A 22,958-nucleotide genomic window follows, 5' to 3' on the forward strand; every position below is an offset into this window, starting at 1 on the left:
GACGGCCATGGAGTGTGACTCTAGCCCTTTCCTGACTCTATGGGAACAGTTAGAAGGGGAGGGCTTTGCGGCTGCCGGCTGCGTGGGCGTGTCCTTCGGGTCACGTGCCGGGGCAGCGGCTCACGTGATTCCCCACCCAGGCCATTGGTGGTCTTCCGGAGGGAAGGAGCGAGGGGAAGCGGTTGGGTTGCTTGGTGCGGGGAGAGGAGTCGCTCCCCGTCCCCCCCCGCTAGGCAGGATGCAGAACGTCATCAACACCGTGAAGGGGAAGGCTCTGGAGGTGGCCGAGTACCTGACGCCGGTGCTCAAGGTGAGGCTCCGCCCACCCGCCTCAGTGGGTGCGCGCCGCGGCGGCTGCTGACGGGAGCGGGGGAGGGGTAGAGTCTTCCCGCCCCTCATACAGCCCTGTGCCCCCCTCACGCGCACTCGGGCTGCAGGTGAAGCAGCAGCTCTACCCGGGGAGGGGGCGTCAAAGAAACTGTAGAGCCCCCTCTACGAAGTCAGATGTCATTTATGGAGTCAATAAGCTGGCCGTATTGTATTGGCAACCTTCAGTCTCGAAAGACTATGGTATCGCGCTCTGAAAGGTGGTTCTGCCACAGCGTCTAGTGTGGCTGAAAAGGCCAGTCCGGGAGTGACAGTCCCTTCCACACCGGGAGCAAGTGCAGTCTGTCCCTGGTCTGTCTCCCTGGCTATGGGCCTTCCTTCTTTGCCTCTTAGCCTCAGACTGTTGGCAAAGTGTCTCTTCAAACTGGGAAAGGCCATGCTGCACAGCCTGCCTCCAAGCGGGCCGCTCAGAGGCCAGGGTTTCCCACTTGTTGAGGTCCATCCCTAAGGCCTTCAGATCCCTCTTGCAGATGTTCTTGTATCGCAGCTGTGGTCTACCTGTAGGGCGCTTTCCTTGCACGAGTTCTCCATAGAGGAGATCCTTTGGGATCCGGCCATCATCCATTCTCATGACATGACCAAGCCAACGCAGGCGTCTCTATTTTAGCAGTGAATACATGCTAGGGATTCCAGCACGTTCCAGGACTGTGTTGTTTGGAACTTTGTCCTGCCAGGTGATGCCGAGGATGCGTCGGAGGCAGCGCATGTGGAAAGCGCTCAGTTTCCTCTCCTGTTGTGAGCAAAGAGTCCATGACTCACTGCAGTACAGAAGTGTACTCAGGACGCAAGCTCTGTAGACCTGGATCTTGGTATGTTCCGTCAGCTTCTTGTTGGACCGGACTCTCTTTGTGAGTCTGGAAAACGTGGGAGCTGCTTTACCGATGCGCTTGTTTAGCTTGGTATCGAGAGAAAGAGTGTCGGAGATCGTTGAGCCAAGGTACACAAAGTCATGGACAACCTCCAGTTCATGCTCAGAGATTGTAATGCAGGGAGGTGAGTCCACATCCTAAACCATGACCTGTGTTTTCTTCAGGCTGATTGTCAGTCCAAAATCTTGGCAGCCTTGCTAAAACGATCCATGAGCTGCTGGAGATCTTTGGCAGAGTGGGTAGTGACAGCTGCATCGTCGGCAAAGAGGAAGTCACGCAGACATTTCAGCTGGACTTTGTATTTTGCTCTCAGTCTGGAGAGGTTGAAGAGCTTTCCGTCTGATCTGGTCCGGAGATAGACTTGACAGAACAGATGTACTCCAGAGTGGTTTGTTCCATTGCATTCTGCTGCAAATTACCCTTCCAGCAATATATAACACGATGGTGCGATTTGTACTTCACCAAGGTTTTCATAATGAAAATGGTTTCTGGTTAATTAGCCATAACTTTTGATTGCGTACAGATATTCCAAAACGGCTTGTTTCTTTGCGTTCAGCTTTAGATTGCCTTTCCAATGATATATAACATGATGGTGTTATTCACACTTAACCAGGATTTTCACAATGGAAATATTTTCTGGTTAGTTGGCCATAACTTCTGATGGAATACAGATATTCCAGCATGGTTTGTTCCGTTGCATTCTGCATTAAATTACCTTTCCAATGATAACATGATGGTATTATTTGTACTTCACCAAGGTTTTCACAATGAAAATGTTTTCTGGTTGATTAGCCATAACTTCTGATGGAAGACAGATATTCCAGCATGGTTTGTTTAGTTACACTCAGCATTAACTTACCTTTCCAGACATATATAACACGATGGTATTATTCATACATACTAAGGTTTTCCAAATTTTGGCCACTAGTGTCAAGCTCAGCTTGTTTCCGTCCGCCCACCCCACCCAAAAGCCTGTTGCCTGGTGCAGTTGCTACTCCCTGTACCCCTTAGCTATGGTACTGGCCCCAGAGACAACCAGGGAGTTCTCTTCTGCCAGCTTGCTCTGGACTGTTGTTCTTTACAGCTGCTTCACAGAGATCCTGAGGAAAGTTGCACCTTGGCTTCCCCAGAAGTGTGTAAAGGTGACACACAGTCTTGCTCCATATGTCAGAGGCTGCACCTCCATGGTCTGTCTCTCTTGTGGCACTGCTGCTTGAAGTATATGTAAACTCTGTCAGTTAATACCTCTTTCGCTTCATGCATGTGATGAAATGAGTTCTAATGCAAGTAAGCTAATGCAACTGTGTAGTCCAGTGGGACGTGGTACCTGAGATGGTTCTAGTGGTACACATAGGACCGCCAGACCCCCGCCACCTGGCAGTGCAATGCAATGTGGCAAGCAGCAGCAGTAGGAGGTTCGGTGGGCAGAGCTCCAGCATGCATTTCTCACATACTCCAAAAAGCACTCCTTTCTGCCCTGAGCCTCTTGCTGGTGTTTGTCATGTTGTGTCTGGTCTCCCAATCTGGAAGTAACTGGTGCTGACATCATTGTCAGTTACCTACAGTTCTGCTTCCAATAGGTAGATCATGTGAGGTGGCATGGCAAGGGACAAACGTTGAGAAACACTGGTGTAGTCTGTAAAGTATTTCCTAGAGACACTTGGTGTGTGTGCATGAACGGATTAATGTGGTTACCCTGCTGAATTTTACTTTGTATAGTTCTTTATTTGCTCATCACACCTGCCATGATTGTCACCACCATGCCCCATAGAGCTTTTGTCTGGTCTTTCTTCACTGCTTCAGAGTTTTATAGGAGGCATGTAACTTGTACTTTCTTAAGATGCGCAAAATGAATGCTTCCCTGGAGAAATGGCATGGTACATGTACGTTGTCTATTCTCCTATTGGGCTCTATGATACAAATATAATGCTGTTCCACACTGTTGTATTTACAGGGATACATCTCTTTAATTGGAAGAGACACCATAGATACTAATAAAGTAGGGACGGCATAGAATTCATTCAACAGGAAGTTAAGTTTTCTTTCTCCTCTTCTTGCAAGATTTCCTTAACTCCATTATGCTCTCTTGGATCACATTCATTTAAGACATTGGTTCCAAACACTTTTGATTGGTGGCTTCCTTGACCTACTGGGCCATTGGCCATTGCTCCCCATTAGGGCTATAATGCTATAATTGTATAGGTTGGCAGGTTTTTCATGAGGATTCAGAGGTTCCCAGGCTGGTTTCCATGACACCCTGGGGAGCCACAGCTCACAGCTTGTGGACCACTAGCTTAAGAGTTGCAGTAGTTTAAAAAAGTGTGCACATGTATATATATACAGGAACATGTTTGCCATCCTGTCTATAGCTGACAGTTTTAAAACAATCATGCATATTTCTGGATTCTAGGAACTTTGAAATATTTTGCCAGACTTGGGCTTCATATTTACAAGGTATAACATAGAATGCATGGAATTGCAACTTGTTTACAATCTCAGAGAATGAGTATCACCACTTCTTTAGTGTTGCTACTCTTGGATAATTTTGCAGAGGCATTTGGCAGTGGTAGTGTAGGTGGAAAAAATGTGCAGGGCTAGGCAGAGTTGAAGAATCGGACATATTGATGGGCTTTGTTGTGGAATGTGGTGAAGTTGAATGACTGGCCTGTAGTGTAATAAGGAGATTTCTTATGGTATTGGGAGCCCAGTTGAGCTAAACCAATATCTGAAGGTGAGGGAGAAATAAACAGGCAGGAAGTTGATCCCTGACTAGGGAACAGACCAAGAAAACTGAGCTGGAAAGTGAAGTTCCATTGCTGCTGGAAGGATTCAGATGTGAAGAATTTGTAGTTTTGACTGTTATCTTAAACTGCTTCTGTTATTTCATAAATTTATCAGAATATGGCTAGGGCATACTACTGTATTATGAACCCAGAGTGAATCTATGACATAGCATACTTACATATGTAATTTAATGTGAGCTTTACTGTGTCATACTCATTTATTTTAAAATATTAATATTCAGCCTTATCCTATGCTTGAGACAGCTTACAATAATAATTAAAATTCCAGCATCCCTTAGTAATAAAAACAATAAAATAAACACAAATAAATGAAAAATCCAAAAACTTAACTCAGCTAATTATTCGGGTATAGTTTTGATTTGCAAGCCTCAGTGATCTATAGTATCTTCTTTTGTAACTTAAATTACTACTGAGATTTTTAAATGCTGGGTTTTCATACTAACAGTTTTTCTAAAAATCTGCTTTCTGATCTTCAGTCTTTTTCTTGTCTTCTGAAGGCCCAATCCTATCCAATTTTCCAATGCCAGTGCATCTGTGCTAATGGGGCGTGCACTGCATCTTGTGGTGGGGCAGCAGTCACAGAGGCCTGTTAAGGTATGGGAACATTTGTCTCCTTACCTTGGGGCTGCATTGTGGCTGCATTGTGGCTGTACTGGAAAATTGGATATAATTGGGCCCTGAGACTTCTCCCATTTCCCAAATGTTTGGTGTATTGCAGAGATTGTGGGGTAGTCTCTTGCTTCATGTCAGGTGTTAGAAATAGACTATGCCTCTCCCATAACTTCATGCATTTTCTAAATTCAAGAACTTAATTGTTGCCAAGTGGGAAGTGATACTATCAAAGCTCAAACATTGCATAAACAGATCGCATTCCTCTGAAAACTACTGTTCCTGCACTTGTTTTGACTATACCAGACATTACAGGTCTATAGAAGTTAGCAGTTCCTATAGAATATAAATATGTTTAAAATGTTAGTTTGAGACTGACGGAAACGTGATAGTCCTATGCAGTGTGGAAAGCACTCTTAGGAATAGCAATGTAAATCTATATAACCCAAGTCTGTGGCTTTTATTAGCAGGAACAGAAATAAACACTGCCTCTGGTGTCCTTCAGCTATGCATACCTAATCCTTCTATTTTATTAATCTAAAACAGGGGTGTCCAATCTTTTTGACACTGTGTCGGGGGGGGGGGGAAGAATTTACATTTAAAATTTGAATAAATGAATACCTTAGAGATGGAACTTATATGAATGAATGAAGGTCTTGCAATAGCTCAAGGCCTATAAAAGGCCTTGCACAAAGCAAAGCCAGCCTTTCCTTTGCTGCTACTGCTGTATCACAGATGTGAAACAGCAAGCAGTGGAGGGAGGAGCCCTTATCCCATAGTTCAGGGCTTTTCAAACTGGGGCATCACAATGCCCCAGCCTGTGGGCCCTGGCCTCTGCCCCCTTAAGGGAGGGGGCAGGGAGGCATTTCCGCTTTAGCGGAGGTGGGGCATGATCACTCCGCTTTTACATTCACTGCTGCGGGGAGCCCTGCCAAAGGTTCGCACCGGGCTCCCCGCACCCTGGGGAAGCTGCAGGAGGCTTGGGTAAGTGCACCCAAGCCCCTGCAGCCCCCTGAGAGGCATGATCTTGGGGATCATGCTGCTGCCTTCCACCTGCCCCTGCTGCCTCCCCCCGCCCCCACAAGCACTTACAGTGGTTCAGACTCTCCATGAGAGTTTGAAAACCACTGCCATAGCTCATGCAAAAAATTCAGACAGTTGGCTGTCACACTGAGAGCAGTTGCATCAGGCCAGTGTGGGGTCCAGCAAATCTCCGGAGGGCCAGAGGCTTATTTGAGACTAGGAGTTCCCTGAGGGCCAGTTTGGGAGTTCTTGAGGGCCGCAAGTGGCCCCAGGGCTGGGGTTTGGGCACCCCTGAAAAAGATAATGGCTGCATACCTTGCATTTCTGTATCTCATGAAACTGAAGAGGTTTAAAATTGAGAGAGAAATACAGGCATCCTGACTATGACACTCTAATGTCACTACTGATTTTATTTTATAGTTTAGGCTTGTTTTAAAAAGTTTGAGGAATTTGAAATGTGGGTAAGAAAGCAAAAATTGCTGAATGTATCATTGGGCAAAGCTTGCAGTCACATGACAAAAACAAAGTGACATATTATCTGGTTATGCTCTCAGATATCAAAGCAATTATTAGTCAGGAAGTTTCATACTGACCAGTAGATACGCCACAAATATACAGTGTCTTCTCCCTCAAAAAAATACTTACAGAACTAAAGAAATCAGTTTTTTTGAGGGAGAAGATACTGTATGTTTGTGGCGTATCTACTGGTCAGTATGAAACTTCCTGGCTAATGACTGAGGGTAAGACGCATGTTAGGAGTACTTTAGTCAGGGGAAAAAGCATAGCATACTAGAGATAATGCATGATGCTGAGCACAGTTGGAAGTGCACTTAACCTTGTCCTGCTGAGTTAAATTGAAAAACCAAGCCCAAGTACTGTAACAGCCTGTAGAAGGAACTTGAGACCTTTGAATGAGCAGTTTTCTAGGAGTTCTGAAAACCTGCAGTAGTTCTGATTAGCACCTTTTTGGTGTATGAGCGATAGAGACACTGTACTGGTAGTGGTGGTGGTTTGGCTATGTAGTGAAACAAGCTGTGCTGTCATTGAGGTAGGTCTTATGTTCTTCTGAACTAAGGTCTACAATAAAGACTCATCAGGCCAGAAAGCTTGAGTGGGAACTAATATAATCTTTCCTTTATCCTGAGACTTGTAATATCAAATGTTTGCAGGTATCCTAATGTGTGAATTTTCTTTGCAGGAATCAAAATTTAAAGAAACTGGAGTTATTACACCTGAAGAGGTATGTATGCAATTGTTCCCTTTTTCCAAGTAATATTTGAAAATAGTAAAAATTTATTTATTATCCCACTTTTCTCCCAAAAGCACTCAAAGCGGCTCAAAGACATGTTTCTGTTGCACCATTGGGTTTGCTACTTTCTGTTATTTCAAAGCAGGGCTGACACCAGATGCTCTTGTAAGGAAGGGGTTAATTAAGCAAGTATGTTGCTGTAATTTTGACTGCCACTTTCAGCATCTTTGAATTACTAACACTGCATCTTTCTTGGAAGGAAGACCCACTTTGTTCAAAGGACTGTACTCCCAGATAAGTGTGCATAGGATTGCAGCCATAGGCTGCAGATCTTGGCACACTTATTCAGGAGTAAATGTGGTTGGATTTATTTTTGAGGAAATATGCATAGGTTTGTACAGTAAACACTTTGATCTGTTTTAATGGGTGCTTAAAGTAATACTTTGTTTAATGGCATTAAGCTGCCTTGGACTATACTGGTGAAAAGGCAGGTTTGTAAGAGGAATGTGGCAATATTCCGCCAGTGGAATGGTAAACGCTGTCCGTGCCAGGGAAGACTTTGCGGCTGTACAGTGGTCTCCACTTTGGAGATCACTGTTCTAGTGATGTTGAATAAATATAAAGAAAGGATGCAAACATTAGGACTGATGCCAGAAATCAGGATAGGGATGTCATATGTTCCTCTGCCTTTGTTTACCTGTTATCTTTGTTTATTTGTTACTTCCTTCAATCCTGCTTTTTTTAAGTCTTTTCAATCTACGTTTAATTTGCATTTATATGATGATCAGAGTAATATCAAACATATGGTGGTAATTGTAGAAAGTTGAAGGAATGTGAACTCTACTAGAACTGTCACCAGCAGAAACCAACTTAAAGCTTTCTTTTGGGGGAACTGAAGATTCTTTAGTAAGGTGTTACAGAAATAGTTAATTGTACTAGATTGAAATGAGCAACAGTCTTGCTCCTTTCATAATAAATCCCTCTCTTGTTGGCAATTTTCCCATGCATTGTCAAAGGTATTTGCAATGGGCAAGATGTCAGGAGAAGTGGGAACAGGTCCCCCTTGCAAAGCAAAACTCACATGGAATGCATATTCCAGTGCAAGGAAGCGTTAGCCTGGCTTCCTTGGCATTAAGCTCAAGTTCTCTTCTCCCACCCCAGTCAGCAGAAGATTTGGGTAACAGTGATCAAGTACAGTTGCAACAAATCTGAGAAGTTTTTACAAATATTTTTGTCACCCTGAATAGCTGCTCTTGAATCAGAAACTAAATGCGCCATGACCAGATTTGCAGTTCTTTCATAAAACTGAAAGAGCAACAGTTTACTGTGTAATATTCACAAATGAGAATTTTATAATTAATGGCAATTGATCCATGCCGGTTCCTTCTAATCGGTCTACAAATGGCTTTTCTGGAGCCAGTGGATCACTTAACTTTTCCTACTCTGTTCTTTTCTAGCCAGCAAGCTTTTTTATTGATTTGCTGACTTCTCTTTCATCATTACTTGTCGTTTTTCCTTTCATCCTTGAAACTTTTAAACCTTAGGCTTATATACAAAATTTGGTAGTGTGGTTTGCTTGTGTGCTGCTTTTTTCTTTTTCAGAAATGGCAAGATCTTGCATTTCTTCTAGCCTCCGCATTAGATTTAGCAAGGGGAGAGCAACTGTCCTTTTTTACCCCAGCATGACATATTTTCCAGTAGCTGTTGCTGGGTGTCTCTGCTGCATCTTTTTTTAGGATTGTGATTGCTCTGGGGACAGGGAATCATTCATTGATTTATTTTGCTGTGTAAACCACAGCAAAATGTATGTTAGAAAGCAATATATAAATAGTCTTAACAGAAATAGTTGTTGATTTGGAATAGAAATAAGTTGGTTGACCTTGAAGTGAACAAGGAAAAAAGAGAGGCATAAGAAAAGATCTAGTTAGAAATGACAGTGTTCATGGGTGATTATTTAATACATGATTCCATTGGTATCCATAGTTGATTTTTCAAACAGATCCTTCAGGCCTTGAAAATGTTTGATATGCATTGACCACTACTATAACTTATTTAGATGATCCCATTAATGGCATATATCCAGGAGTCAAGCCTTGGCTCACGGAATCATATGTAAGCAAATTGTGTGGATGTCTTTTTTGGGCATTCACATGTCTCATGTGCAGATACATCTGCTAGAATCATTCCAGAAGCCAATCTCTGTGAGCTGGATTAGATCAAGTACTGAACCAGCACTAAGAGTTCCTCGATTAAGAGTGTGAAATCTATATAGAAACAGTGATGTTAAGGTTGCTCAAGTTGATGAAAGGCTGTTTATGGCAAAGTTCTACTCTTTTGCTTTTGACAGTTTGTGGCAGCTGGAGATCATTTAGTTCACCACTGTCCTACTTGGCAATGGTAAGTAAAATTCTATAGGAAATGCATATTAAGAACACTAAGGCATGGCAAGTATATTTACCATTTGCAGGTACTAGGCATAGTGGAAAACATGCATTCATGTCTCCAACAAGGTGAGCACACCTGACTTGTATGGTGTCTCCAATATGTGTGCACACCTGACTTGTATGGTGCTCCCACCCTTTAAAGGGGGACAAATGTTGCAGAACAGGCTTCTGCATGTATTGAGGTGCACATGTACCATTCAAGTCACACATTACTATTTGAACACAATGTGGCTCCTGCTTTTCTACATTAAATATAGGAATCATGGCTGGAGAGTTGTGTGATTAGTCAAAGAGGTACAATGTTTCTATGTTTGTCCACCACTGTACCACTTCACATGGTCCACCTATTTGAAGTACCATCAGAAGTAACTGGTGATGACATCATTGCCAGTCACTTCTGGGTTGGAAAGCCAGATGTGTTGTGACAAATACCAGTAAGAGGCTCAGGGTGGACAGGAGGGCTTTTTCAAGTGTGGAAAAGCATGCTTTGCAACTCTGTTTGCCAAGCCTCCTAACGCTGTTTGTCATGTCACATTCCTGGTCTCACTGCTGATTGGCAGGTCTCCAGCGGTTCCATGAGTACCACCAGACACCGCCTCAAGTACCACTGGTGGTACCCATACTAGTGCTTAAGAAACACTGGCCTAGTACAATAGGCTTATCTATGGTGACATGTAATAGTCTTGGCCTAATTCTGTGCATGAACTCTACCAGTTCTGCATCTTGGCAAACAATCTTAAAGGGCCTCCTAGGCTAGTTAGTCAAATGTTGTGGTCATTACATTTTGGTGTTATGATAATCTGCATTGATGCCTTGGGTACTTGAAATGGTTTGTGCTATTGTCATCTTGTATGGGAACTTGAATTGGCTTCTGTGATATTAGAAGCAAGTTTTCTGGTTATGATACAGGAAGAGATAACCCAATACTAAATATCTTCACAGGAACTGCTATTATGAAATGTATGTATTTAGAAGCTAGTAAAAATAGATCCATGGCTGTTTTTCTCTAGGAGTTTCATTAAGAAGGTTTTTTTTCTATTTGCAAATATAGCAACAAGTGTTCAAAAGCAAGTATTAAATGTATCAGAAAAAAGTGTTAATTGAGAGAAAAAGGCTAACAATATTGGGTATCTCTTGGGCGTCAATTTTCTGTCTTGAGAATTTTTTGGATTATTACAGAATTGAAAAGTACCAAAATTTGCACGTTTCATGAGCTTGCAGCAAAAAGAACACCTCCTTCCTATGTTGCTCTCCAGATTTAGTTGCCAGTGAGCTTGATATGCTGTGGCTTGCCAAAGATAATAGTCCAGATGAAAAACATTCTGAGCATGTTGTGGTTAAAGAGAAGTGAAAATGAAAGCTGGATCCAAAGCATTCATTCAACTAGTTCTGAGTGGCCAAAAGAGAGCTTATGTGATGGTAGTGTGTTTTTAGACCTGTCCTCAGAGACACATGGCAAACAACTCTTGAACCTGACAAGAGTTTTAAAGCAGATTATGCTGTGGCATGGGGGGAGTGGTCTGCTGTTCCAAAAAAAAAGTTAAAAGATCCAGTTTTAAAAGCAGACCCAGTGGACATGCCAGACTTTTGAGTACAAACATGTAGCTCTGAATTCCAGCTGCAGTATTTTTGTTTTCCCTTATTGAAAGTATTGCTGTAGAGGAAGTAGAATTCATCTCTTGCCTTTAGAGTGTTACAGGCTTGCATTGTATCTTTAAGGGCTGCAGGAGAAGAATTAAAGGTCAAGGCTTACCTCCCACCAGACAAACAGTTTTTGGTCACTAAAAATGGTAAGTTTTTATTACTAGTGACTTGCTTTTTATTTTTTTCCAGGTCAGTGTTTCTCCAACTGTGTGTCAGGACCCACTAAGTGGTTCGTAAGCCAATTTGAGGTGGAATGTTTGAATTCTGAGCTATGCAAGATAACAGCATGAGCACATTGTGTAATGGGGCCTTTGATTGATCATAGCTTAGATTTGAAGCCTAAATTGATGATGTCACTTCTGGCTATGACATCACTTCCAGGTTAATGTTTTCCCTTCTGGTGGGTACTGACAGATTCTCATTCTACAAAGTGGATTTTGGTGCTAAAAAGTTTGAGAATTGCTGGTCTAGGTTGAACTGGGATGAGATAGGTATTCCTCTTTCCAGAAGCAAATTGGATCCAAGTGATAACTTGTCCTGAGCTCACAAGAAATATATTCAAAAGTTAATGACCTTCTTGGCAGAAGGTCATTCTGCTTATGATTGAACAACCAAATTAGATCTTGCCCTTTCTATTTTTTTAGCTGGTTTGCACCAGCTGGTAACAAATGTTTTATCCTCAAATGCAAGGCCCTGCTTTTGTACTATCAAATATTTTCTTTTCATATTTACTTCACTTTATGAGATCAAGTTCACTCTATATAACTTCCCAATTCTTTTTCATAATAAAGTTGTCTAAATTGGTATAGTCTGTAAAATTCATCAGTTACAAACCATTTCTGCCCAGCCCACAGATGTACACATTTGGTTCCTGTTGCATATATGCAACATAGGGCATAAATGGCTTAAATAATGGAAACTTCAATTCAAATAAGTTTCCATAAGGAAGTTGTGAGATAGATCTCTCCAAAGTTGGTGTTTGCATCTTCCCACGAACCAGTGCTTTATCCATCTTGCAACAGCAAGTGATATGTTTTCTGCTTTAGGTAGCAATTCCTTCATGACACTGAATGATATTCTTTACTGAAGTGCAAATAGACATTTGTCCTTTGGTACTGTGTGACTTATGCAAGCACAGCTTCCAGTGACATCTACTCAGAATCCTAGGTGCTTTCAGTAGGCTTTAATCGGTGACTACATAAATTACTTCCAACTCTGTACTTATCGGTGGCAGATTCAAATATAGGAAAAATCTTGTATTTCCAGAGCAGTAAGCTTCAGTTGATTAAGACCAAATGCATACTGCAAAATGTGTCCACAACCTTAAGTATATACATCAGCACTCTAGAAAACATACTCTGAAAACTTCCAGTTCCAAACACGGAGAAATTTTCCTGTGTTGATTGTGCCATGAACGCTGTGCTGCTCTTTGCAGTGCCATGTTACAAGCGATGTAAACAGATGGAGTATTCAGATGAACTAGAAGCCATTATAGAAGAAGATGATGGTGATGGAGGATGGGTGGACACATTTCACCATGCAGGTATTGAACTTCTTTCTGGTACCGTATTTCTCTTATTCTTGAATTTAAATGCTCAGATTTTGGTTCCTGTCAGAACTCCCCACACATGAACTTTTAAAAAATGCTCCAAAGTATTTAATGCTCAAGTCCACTTTCAAATATTAATTTTCTTTCAATGATGCTGATTCTTAACCATTTTAAGAAGTAGCTATTGAAAATGTAGAGTCTAATTTGCATGGAAAGGAGAGTGTACATGTGGAGCAACTATCTGTACGGTCATAAAGAGCTGTTAAATTTCTTTCTAGTTCTTACTGTATCTGTGCTATCTCCATAGGTGTTATGGGAGTTACAGAATCCATTAAGGAGATCACCCTGGAGAGTAAGGTATTATATGTTTTGTGAGTAGTACCTAGAAGACTAGTGGCATAGATACCTGGCAATTTACTGTGCTTGTTGGGCTTGCCTTTCTTTTTAAAAACTAAGAGTGTACCTTTTTAGGTGTCCATGTGGATTGGGACAGTAGGTAGATGTCTGCTATGAGCTACAGCAGTTCCCAAACTTCTTTTGTCTGCTGGCTCCCTCAACCTACTGGGCTGTTGGCCATGGCTCCGCATTAGGGCTACCATCCTATACATTTTGTTGAGTGGTGAGTTTTTTGCGAGGACCAGCTGAGGTGCAGTATTAAATCCACAGTATGCCTGCGAACTGAGGAAAGTCTGCTATTAATATATTTGAATCTGCAGCTGATAAATCGGGGCCCCAAGCTGCAGAGAGAAAGGAAGATGTTGATGCCGGGGGTCTGGCTAACTGAAGTTCTCTTGCATTGTCTATGCAGTTATGCTGTATCCATTGCAGCATGATAGAAGAAGTCTTAAGTTTTGAAGCACATGGACCATGGTTATTGGAGGAGGAAATTTCTCAGCTAGGAAACAAAGGGGACTCAGAGGTCCAAATATATTTTTGGTCCTTATGTTTGGTGGTATAGTCACATTCCCATGGCTTATGCAAGTCATACCGTAACTTGTGTTTAGGCCACTGTCTCAAACTGCTGATTACCCAGAGTTCTCCAGAGAGGGGGTTGTTTATTTACCTCATAACAATTTGTGTTGCTTGTTCAGTCTTGTTGAATGCAAAAATGGCTAATCTTCAAGACAGAAAATGAACTTAAGAATGGGAATGCATGCAAACTTATTAGTTGCTGCTTTCACTGGATAGCTTCAGTGATTAAATATGAAGTATTGTAAATGCCACACAGTTTAGCAGTATGGATGACTGAGATTCTGTTCGGAAGGTGACTAGTAGTGCCAGTTTTATTACATAAAGTAGAATTCCACTTTTGAAGTAACATCTTGAACCAGTTGACTAAAAAAAGATTATTAGATGCCTGCTGCTTGAATATTATGGGTGGCTAGCTGAAATATAGTCAGCTAGAGCAGCACGGAGGTCCAGAAAACATCTGTGTTCTTTTAGAACTACAGTGAACGGCTAGGTTAATTCACTCCAAAACTGCTGTTTTCTCATTAGTTTCTATGTGACGTGTTGCATAGCTATGTGATCTTCAAATATGGTGCACGATTGTCCTGGCTTAGAATTTCTGTTCAGCACTGAAGACTGGTTTTTCTTGTCTTGGAAGGACAATACAAAGTTACCAGATTGCTCAGGATCTTGTGAAGATGACGATGATGATGGAGAGGCAGCTGATATGGAAGGTAATAAACACTTGTTTGGATGAGGCACCCTTTCCTAGTTCACTTTATGGGTTATGTCTCAAAGAAAACACTTTTGCTTCCTTTGTCACAGAATATTTTAAAACAGATAGACAGTCTGTTTTGTACTATCCTCCTATGGGACAGTTGCCTCACAAACCTTGCTGCACTTATCCTGCCTCCCTCACCCATTCTTTACTCAGGCTTATCCATCGTGGTCTATTCTGTCCCGTCTGTCATCTACCCCAACAATTTTTGTCACTTGCTTTCTCTTCTCATCCTTTTGCTTGTACTTTTTCCTAACATTGCCACTACACAATGTTTAAACAGTCTGGCACCTTGCACAGTGGTTGGGAATGGATAGTCAAGGTGCTGCCTCATGTCGTTTTGTAACTGTTTGTTCTTATGTATGCCCTGAGTATTCTGGAAAGATGCAGGTTAATGAAAATGCTAAATAGTGAAATAGTCTCCTATATTTTTTGTTCTCTTAGAATATGAAGAGAGTGGGCTGTTGGAGACAGATGACGTGAGTGCATTCTTTCTTTGGTACCAGTCATGGTGCATTTGATTTTGTTCTGGGTTCAGTAGAAAACTCCTTGAAATAGTAATTGGATGAAGTTTAAATAGTGATCTAATGCCTGAACATTGAACTAGGGAGGGAGGGTGGCATGGATACCTGATGACAATTCGAAGCTACTAACTTGCTTCTTTAATCTTGAGCAGGCAACGTTGGATACAAGAAAAATAGTTGAAGCTGCCAAGGCTAAAGTAGATGTTGGCGGAGGAGAAGAAGCTATTCTACAGACCAGAACTTATGACCTATACATCACATATGACAAATACTACCAAACACCAAGACTTTGGTTATTTGGCTATGATGAGGTACAACTTTTTTAAATTGCATCTTCCTATAGTTCAGTTTTTTCTATCATGAAAACCAAGGTAGTAGGTAGGTAGGTAAATATTTATTATTATGGTCAAAGAACAGCAAAAACAAACACACAATACCGCCCTACAACTGGCGGAATTTAAAATTTCAACATTAAAATACATTCAACATTAAAATGCAACATTAAAATACAATAAAATAGCCATTGTATTGCAAACAAACGAGTAGCAATTAAAATTTCCTCTCATTATTAATAATGCCCATTATTATGTTCATATTATTGCATAATAATGCTCATTATTTTTAATAATAAAGCATTATTAATAATGCTTAATTAATAAGGTAGTATGTGTTGCGTTTCCAGATGCTTTATCCAGGCACTGACCAGATCTAGACCTGCTTAATTTCAGCAAGTTTGCTGCAACGTGTACCTTCAAACAATGTTAGGGACCTGGGGATTAGCAATGTTGTAGTAAGGAGTCTTGGGTAACAGACCAAGATGGTTTGTAGAACAATCATGGAGACTTCTGGAAATGTTCCTTCTGTAGCTCCACTCTTGAATGACACCTTTGTGGAAAGTTGCAAAGTAATAAAAGATATAATGGATCCGGTTTTTTCTACACTGCTTCTGTTGTCTTTACAGTACTTCTCATTTCTTTTCTAGCAGAGTAGGTTTCAAATGCCTCTGTCAGTACTCTCCTCTACATATATGACTGCTCTTCAGTGACTTATTACCAAGTTCATTTAGTTTAATAGCCACAGGTCATACACCATAACGTAAGATTATAACAGAAGTTTGCCACATATTCAATGCAGTTTTTACAAAGACTGCTCAAAAGTAATTTTAATGTTGCAGACTCATGAAGGGTTGAATATTTTGACAGCCATTTCTCTTGCTATTTCATATTTTGGGCAGTAAAATATGAAATTTGTATCTGGTTCTGGCAATAAAAGAGAATTTGAAATTTTTATCAGGTTCTGGCAAACAATGGCATTGTCATTGCATCATGCAATCATACGTTGTCTCAAATTTGAGACTAGCACTCATGTACCATGCCAAGGAAATCGACCGATCCCTGCTCAATTATATGCTGATGACCTTGACCTGCTTTCAAGAACTCGGATGGGCTTAAAACATGCTATTAAAGCCTTTGCTACCTATTTCGATGCAGAATTATTGGAGATAAAGCGAAATCGTTGACCATTAGCATATGCTATGCTTTTTATTCACATGCTATGTTTTTATTTCTTTCAAATCTGTGCTATGGAAATTTTTAATTTAGCTCTACTTGTTATGTATTCTAGGCTGGTGTTAATGGTTTGTACAACTTTATTGTGGTATAAGCTGTTTTGGGGATTATTGTAATGGATAGTTGGCATTAAAGTATTTAATCTAAATTTTACAACAAAGGAGCACCCTGTAATCTGTATACATTTTGCAGATTGATCAGATTTTCGTGCAATTTGTTCATGTGCTTGAAATTTTTTTTTTGCAGATTTCATTATTTCAAAAAAAGAAGGGCAGAAAGTGGTGTTATGTGTTTTTATTCCAAGTTGTACTTCTAAATTGTCATTTTTATTAAGTGTACTAGGTGGGTGACTTATGTGATAATAGTGTCGGCAAATATAACCACAGTATTTCTAACTGGAAAAGTATTTTTTTAAAAAGTATCTTAACACTAAAATGTGTTGGTTTGTGTGCTACAAAAACACATCTACCAATTGGTTATCTTGCATAATTTTGCTACTTATAAGTCGTGTGGAAATGCAAGGGGACACTGAAAGCCTGGACACGTATTTTCTCTGGGTCCCCTTTTCTCTTGTGATCTCATGGAGCTTTGTCCATACACTTTCAAACCAAACATCATGATCGTCATGGCTAGAAGCTTGCTCCCATTCTTTCTTCCATGAAAGTTTAGTTCTCAGGATGCTGACTTTCATGCCCAAAGCCAATTCTGTCTTTATGCAGTACTTGTATAATGTCATGGGTTACACATAGCCCCAAGGTTGGTCTGTAGACTGGGTGAGGGAAAGGGGCAGTGCACAAGAGTGAACTCAGAATGATTTTGGGCACACCAGCATCCCTTCTGTAAAACAAGTTGAAATGAATCTGTCTGGTCTATAAAAAATGTATGAGGTTTGCAGTGTAAGTTCTGTATAAAAGCTTTTCCTGACACTTCTGTTTAAAGCAGAAAAATGTGCTCTCATGTTTTCACTTGCTCCTCTTCTTTCAGCAACGGCAGCCATTAACCGTAGATCACATGTATGAAGATATCAGTCAAGATCATGTTAAAAAAACTGTGACAATTGAAAACCACCCCAATCTTCCTCCTCCTCCAATGTGTTCCGTTCATCCATGCAGGTATTTTTTAAGTCTGTACACTTAAAAAAAAATATGAAGTTCATAAAAAATGCTTGATTGGACTTGATGAAGGATTGGAGTATATGTTGGTAACTTGTTAGCAACCAGAGCAGCTTTGCAACCTTGCATTCTTCATACCAAGCCTTGTCTCTGAAAATCTTTCTTCCAGCATCTAATGTAAGCTGCTTTGATTTATTTTCAGAAAAGCCCTGTCTGAAGGCAGAGAGTGACACTTTTAAAACCCTTAACACTGATTATTTTGAAAGCCTCTGTGAGGTTAGATCTCTGGGGATCTTAACCAATCAAACCTTTTTTTCCCTATTTTCTTCCACTTAAATTCTCCAGGAGGTGGCAGTCAACATCCTGGAAGTGGGAACAGCTGCTCTGTTCCAACTGCTGGAAGAGCAAAGGTTCCAGCTCTTTTAAAAAGTTATCTTGCACTCCAAGTCTTTCCAAACAGTGTGTTGCAATTTGTCATGACAGTACATGCATTTGTCTTCCTTCTACTATCCTGTATATTCTACAGTCTACACCAGGGGTGTCAAACAAGGCCCGGGGGCCGGATGCGGCCCGTAGAAGCTTTTTATCTGGCCCTCAGGCTCTCGGCTGCTGAGGTGTCATTGCTGAAAGTGCAGCCCACATAAAAATTGGGCTGTCTCATATCTTGAAATATGATAAAGATTTGTGTATTTTCTCTTCTGTCATTTGCAGCTAATGAGTTCCTAAGTGAGAAAAAGTGCTTATTTTTGGTTAAGACCTGTTTAATGACATCACTTCCTGCCTAATCACTTCCAGCCCTCAGCTGGCATCATGAATGCTATTCGGCCCTCTGTATGAAATGAGTTTGACACCCCTGGTCTACACTCTCTGATGCTTTTCTGAGAGAGTGCAATGCTTTAACATATCAAATGTTGTCTGAATTAATTGAATGTTGGACTTAAGACAGTTCAACTTCTTTTTTTGCCCTTTACCATTTTTGTTAACCCATTTTTGCCCAACCCATAGATGTACACATTTGATTCCTGTTACGTGTATGCAACGCTGGGCAGAAGTAGCTTTTAATGGTCCGTGAGATTCCAAGTTTTTCTGCCCTTTTTAGCAGAAAAAGGCCTAGCTAGGAGTTTGCTACCTTTTTCCTCACTTAAGAGTCCAGTTCTGTGTTCTGGGGATTTTCCAGTTGCCAGCACAAGATAATGTATTTCTTAATCTTTGGCATTGGGAGTTGATCCTGTCGATTTCCTAAGCTAGCAGGAGCCGCTGCTGCTGCTGCTACCCTAGTGCTGAAAAAGAATCCTTGTGTTGGACAGGGCCCCAGTTTCCTGATGGTTGGGATGAGAGATCACCACCCATATGCCCCCTAGTACAACAGCCTAAGAATCATGATAATAGCCTTGTGCTAGTGCTAGCTTCTTAAATTAGTTGAGTAGAGCAGGAGGAAGGGTTGGGCAGTTCTATCCTACCTGCCTTGCAGAGAATGGTTCTTGCATCCCTAAAAAAGATGAGGTGATTGAGGTAAATCATGATTTCTGTCCTTTCTCCATCCACTACATAAAATAGTCCTGTGTGCCATATGAAGAGACAATTTGGACCAAACAGCTGTGAGCTTTTTAGTTCAGGGTTCTTATTGTGGTATGTTTACTATATTTTGTTCTGAAGGAGGAGCTGAAATGGTGGTGGTAGTTTCAGGCTGCATGTGAACTCCTTGCACATCACCTTGGTAGTTTTTTTTTCTGTTAACTTTACACAATCATTTGTGCTTGGTAGCAGTCTTGAAGACTAAGTAATCACGATATATAGCGTGTCAATTATTTTGACCTACATTCCCAATTCCTACTCTAAAGCTTGTTTTGCTTCTTGGCTATCAGAACTCACCTCAGACCTGGCAACCACAGTGCTCAGAATTTGTGCCATAATTTTGACAAATCCCTGGAAGTAGCAATGAGTGCCACTATGACATTGGAGTTGGCATTGCCCCCTGACCACTCTGGGCCATAAAAGGGAAGAGAGCAAGGAAGCCAATTAATGTACATGCTTCCTGCTTCTTCTTAGCCTTGCTTTGCTTTGCTATCAAAGTTTGTTTTCCTTGTCGGGATCTACAGTGATCCTTGAAAGCACCTGGAACTCTTTCAGGAGCAGTTTCTTTGTACTTTGCCCTGGAAAAGTTTAGTTCTTAGTCTCTCGCCCCCTCTCCCATCAGCAAGGTTTGTACTGACAGAGCATCCTAAGCATGGTTACTCAGAAGTAGGTGGCATTGAAATCACTGTGGTAGTGCTGGCAGGTTTTTACACACTCTGGAGTTAAAATGGTAATTGAGCATCTCTTGTCAAGGTGATTGAAATTCAATAGAGAACTACAATAACAGTAGTAAAAAAAAACAAACCAACATTCTTATAGGCAGCTGTTGAACACCAGCAACCCACATCCATCTCTGTCAGCAACTGAAAGCGAGGCCTGTATTTGTTTCATAACTTTCCTGTATTAGAAAGGTTGAATCCCTCCAGAAAAAGGAAGTCTTTAACACAAAGTAACTACTGAAGGGCACTGTCTTTCAGACTCCCTTTCTTTTATTCTTCCCTTGACTAGGTTAAATTGAAGGTAATGTCTTGAGAGCAAACTACTGGGACTCTAATGCACATAAGAATATCTACCATGCTCAGTATTGCATGTACCATGGACTTTTCACATGAGGGTAATGGACAAAGGCAGCCCAGTAAGATCACAAGGCTGTGGGGAAAAAAGTTTACTTAGACTTGCGAAATACCAAGTTTTGTTTCGTTATGTTTACTTGTTCTACAACACAATGTCATTCACCAAAAATTTGGCAGGGTTAATTAACAACCAGAGATTGTGCCAGTCTAAACTGAAATGAAATCTGATGACTATCTGGATTCTTATGCTGCCTTCTGAATCAATTCTTCTGATAGTTCAGTAGTTTTCAATTTCTGCGGTTTTGTGCCTAATGCTGGCACAGGCACCACTAGGGTTTGCATCACCTGGTGTGGGAGCTCATTGTGTTACCCCCATGATGGACCTCCTCCAGTACCACACCATACAGCAGTGGTTCTCAAACATTTAGCACCCAGACCCACTTTTTAGAACAAGAATCTGTCAGGATCCTCCAAAAGTGATGCCATCAAGCAGGGAGAGTTTAAACAATCCTAGGCTGCAATCCTACCCTCACTGACCCAGGAGGAAGCCCCATTAACTGTCATTGTTAAAAGCATTTACATAGTAGCCCCTTAAAAGTGCAGATCTGTCACATTTTCCCAAATGCAGTCACATTCCATGGTTGCATCAAGTCTATTATATTAAAAATAAAATATTGAAATGAATGGGGATTCACCTGAAATTGGCTCGTGACCCCCTAAGTGGGTCCCAACCCACAGTTTGAGAAACACTCCCATACAGAATAAATTACAATATCATATGCACAACCTAAATGTTGTAGCATAACTAGAGTTGGTGTAACTGCCATTAACTTTATTTTATTGTTTTAATGTAGAACAGTACAGGTCAGCCAACAAATCAGTAACCAACAAAAAACCAGGGGCCAACTGGTCACTCACAGCTGAATAAGAGTTCTACTTTTGCTCTGATTCATGGAAATGAGAGCTGGCTCATACTAACACTTTATTGGTTTCTTGCTGTATTATAACACCACCTCATTGGCTCTCAGAACAGTCTGTCTCATTGATCAGTTTTCAGTTAAAGCAATTCACTTTTTGTTATATAAGGCAGTTCTGTCTTCCTTTTCTGGTTATTCAGCTGTAACATTTGATAGAGCACAGATATTTCAATACGGTTTCACTGCATTAAATTGCCCATCTAATTGTATATAATAGAGGTCTCTAAACTTTTTGGCTGAAGGGCCACATCAAATATCTGGCACAGTGTCGAGGGCCAGGGAAAAAAATTAAATATAAAATTTAAGTAAATACATTAGAGATGGAATTTAGATGAATGAATAATTGAATGGCCTCAAATGTCCAGGACTTCTCCAAGTATAAACATAGGCTAAAAAAGAAAGCACACACTTAAATGGACCCCCATTCACCCACCCCACAAGCACAACTCTGGTTGTGTTTGGTCAACTGGACCAGAGGCTCTAAGGAGATCAGAGGGTGGCCATGGGCCGGAGAGAGGCTCGCTACGGGCCACATCTGGCCCCCAGGCCAGGGTTTGGAGACCCCTGGTGTATAACATCATGGTATTTGAAAATACCGCGATTTTCACTATTTTGGCTAGTAGTGGTGTCACACGCGCACATACCCAATATCACCCAGTGCGGTTTGCAAGTGGAATGCTTGTAATTAAAGCCTGGTGAGTGCTGTCTGAAAGTAACAGAAATTTTATTGGCATGGAATTCTTTGCTACTGTCACATTATTTTGGATTCCTCACAATCTTGCTTCTAGAGATAAAACTGGAGCAGAGAAAGCATTGGGGCAGGTTTAGCTTGAAATAACTAAAGCTCACTTGAAGCAACAGCGGAAACTTCTGTGTTTTCTTTAAATCATTGCTTGTGTCTGTCTGTAGGAAGGTATTTAGTACTTATCATAATGTATATAAGTAACTTAGTCTTTCTAACCTATAGAAGAATGCTTATATTGATTTTAAAATATTCACCATTTCCTTTCAGGCATGCTGAAGTTATGAAGAAAATAATTGAAACTGTGGCAGAAGGTGGGGGAGAACTTGGAGTCCATATGTATCCTTTGAATTGTTGGCAATTTGGTATTATGAGCAATTTGTTGGCAATTTGGTATTATGGTATTATGAGCTCTACTCATAAGGGCTCTACTACACATTCTTGTCTTCACCCACTTGCCCAAAGATCTTGTCCAGGTAAAATATAAGACATGTATCCTCGCCTTCTTGTCTATTCTTCTCTTTTCCTTTCATAGAGATGGACAGATGAGATTAAAAGTGTGGGGTGGGAGAGTGTGTGCTTCTTAGCTTCAGTCTTCAAAACTGATTTGTGGTTGTGTGTTTGTGTTTTTTCCTTAATTAAATATTCAGGTATCTTCTAATTTTTTTGAAATTTGTACAGGCAGTCATTCCAACAATAGAATATGACTACACAAGACACTTTACAATGTAATTAGAAGAGAAAATGTTTATGCTAATTATTGATCCTGATTTTTAAAATAACCCGTTCATGTGACAGACTTGTTTATCCACCATTGTATACAATTTCTGTAATGTATCACTTCTATCAAGTTTATGCATCAAAATAAAATTCCACTACCAGCCTTACTTTTTAATAAAGACCTTTATGTGTAAAAATTCCATTTTTCTAATCTAATCCTTATTTGCAGTCAGATATGCATTATCTGTGCATAGTGCATGTTGCCCTGGGTCCTTGGTCTGTTCTGATCACCCCGTCCTATTGTGCCTGCATTTTTGATAGAAATGAAAGTTTTCTGTGTATACTGCAGATAAGTTTCTAGCA

The 22,958-nt window shown here is 40.8% G+C and overlaps 1 protein-coding gene across 1 annotated transcript; it reads left to right on the forward strand.

The window, feature by feature from the left end:
- Window positions 1-119: 119 nt before the first annotated feature.
- Window positions 120-22,812, forward strand: ATG3 (autophagy related 3). Its single transcript, XM_066620118.1, has 12 exons — window positions 120-310; window positions 6,891-6,932; window positions 9,289-9,338; window positions 11,105-11,175; window positions 12,465-12,572; window positions 12,886-12,935; window positions 14,185-14,260; window positions 14,749-14,783; window positions 14,981-15,139; window positions 17,381-17,508; window positions 22,146-22,214; window positions 22,526-22,812. Exons 1-12 carry the CDS (start codon window positions 239-241, stop codon window positions 22,605-22,607), a joined length of 942 nt encoding a protein of 313 aa, XP_066476215.1. The 5' UTR covers window positions 120-238; the 3' UTR covers window positions 22,608-22,812.
- The last annotated feature ends 146 nt before the right edge of the window (window positions 22,813-22,958 follow it).

The sequence above is a fragment of the Tiliqua scincoides genome, chromosome 3 (assembly GCF_035046505.1).
Source record: "Tiliqua scincoides isolate rTilSci1 chromosome 3, rTilSci1.hap2, whole genome shotgun sequence".
Taxonomy (NCBI): domain Eukaryota; kingdom Metazoa; phylum Chordata; class Lepidosauria; order Squamata; family Scincidae; genus Tiliqua; species Tiliqua scincoides.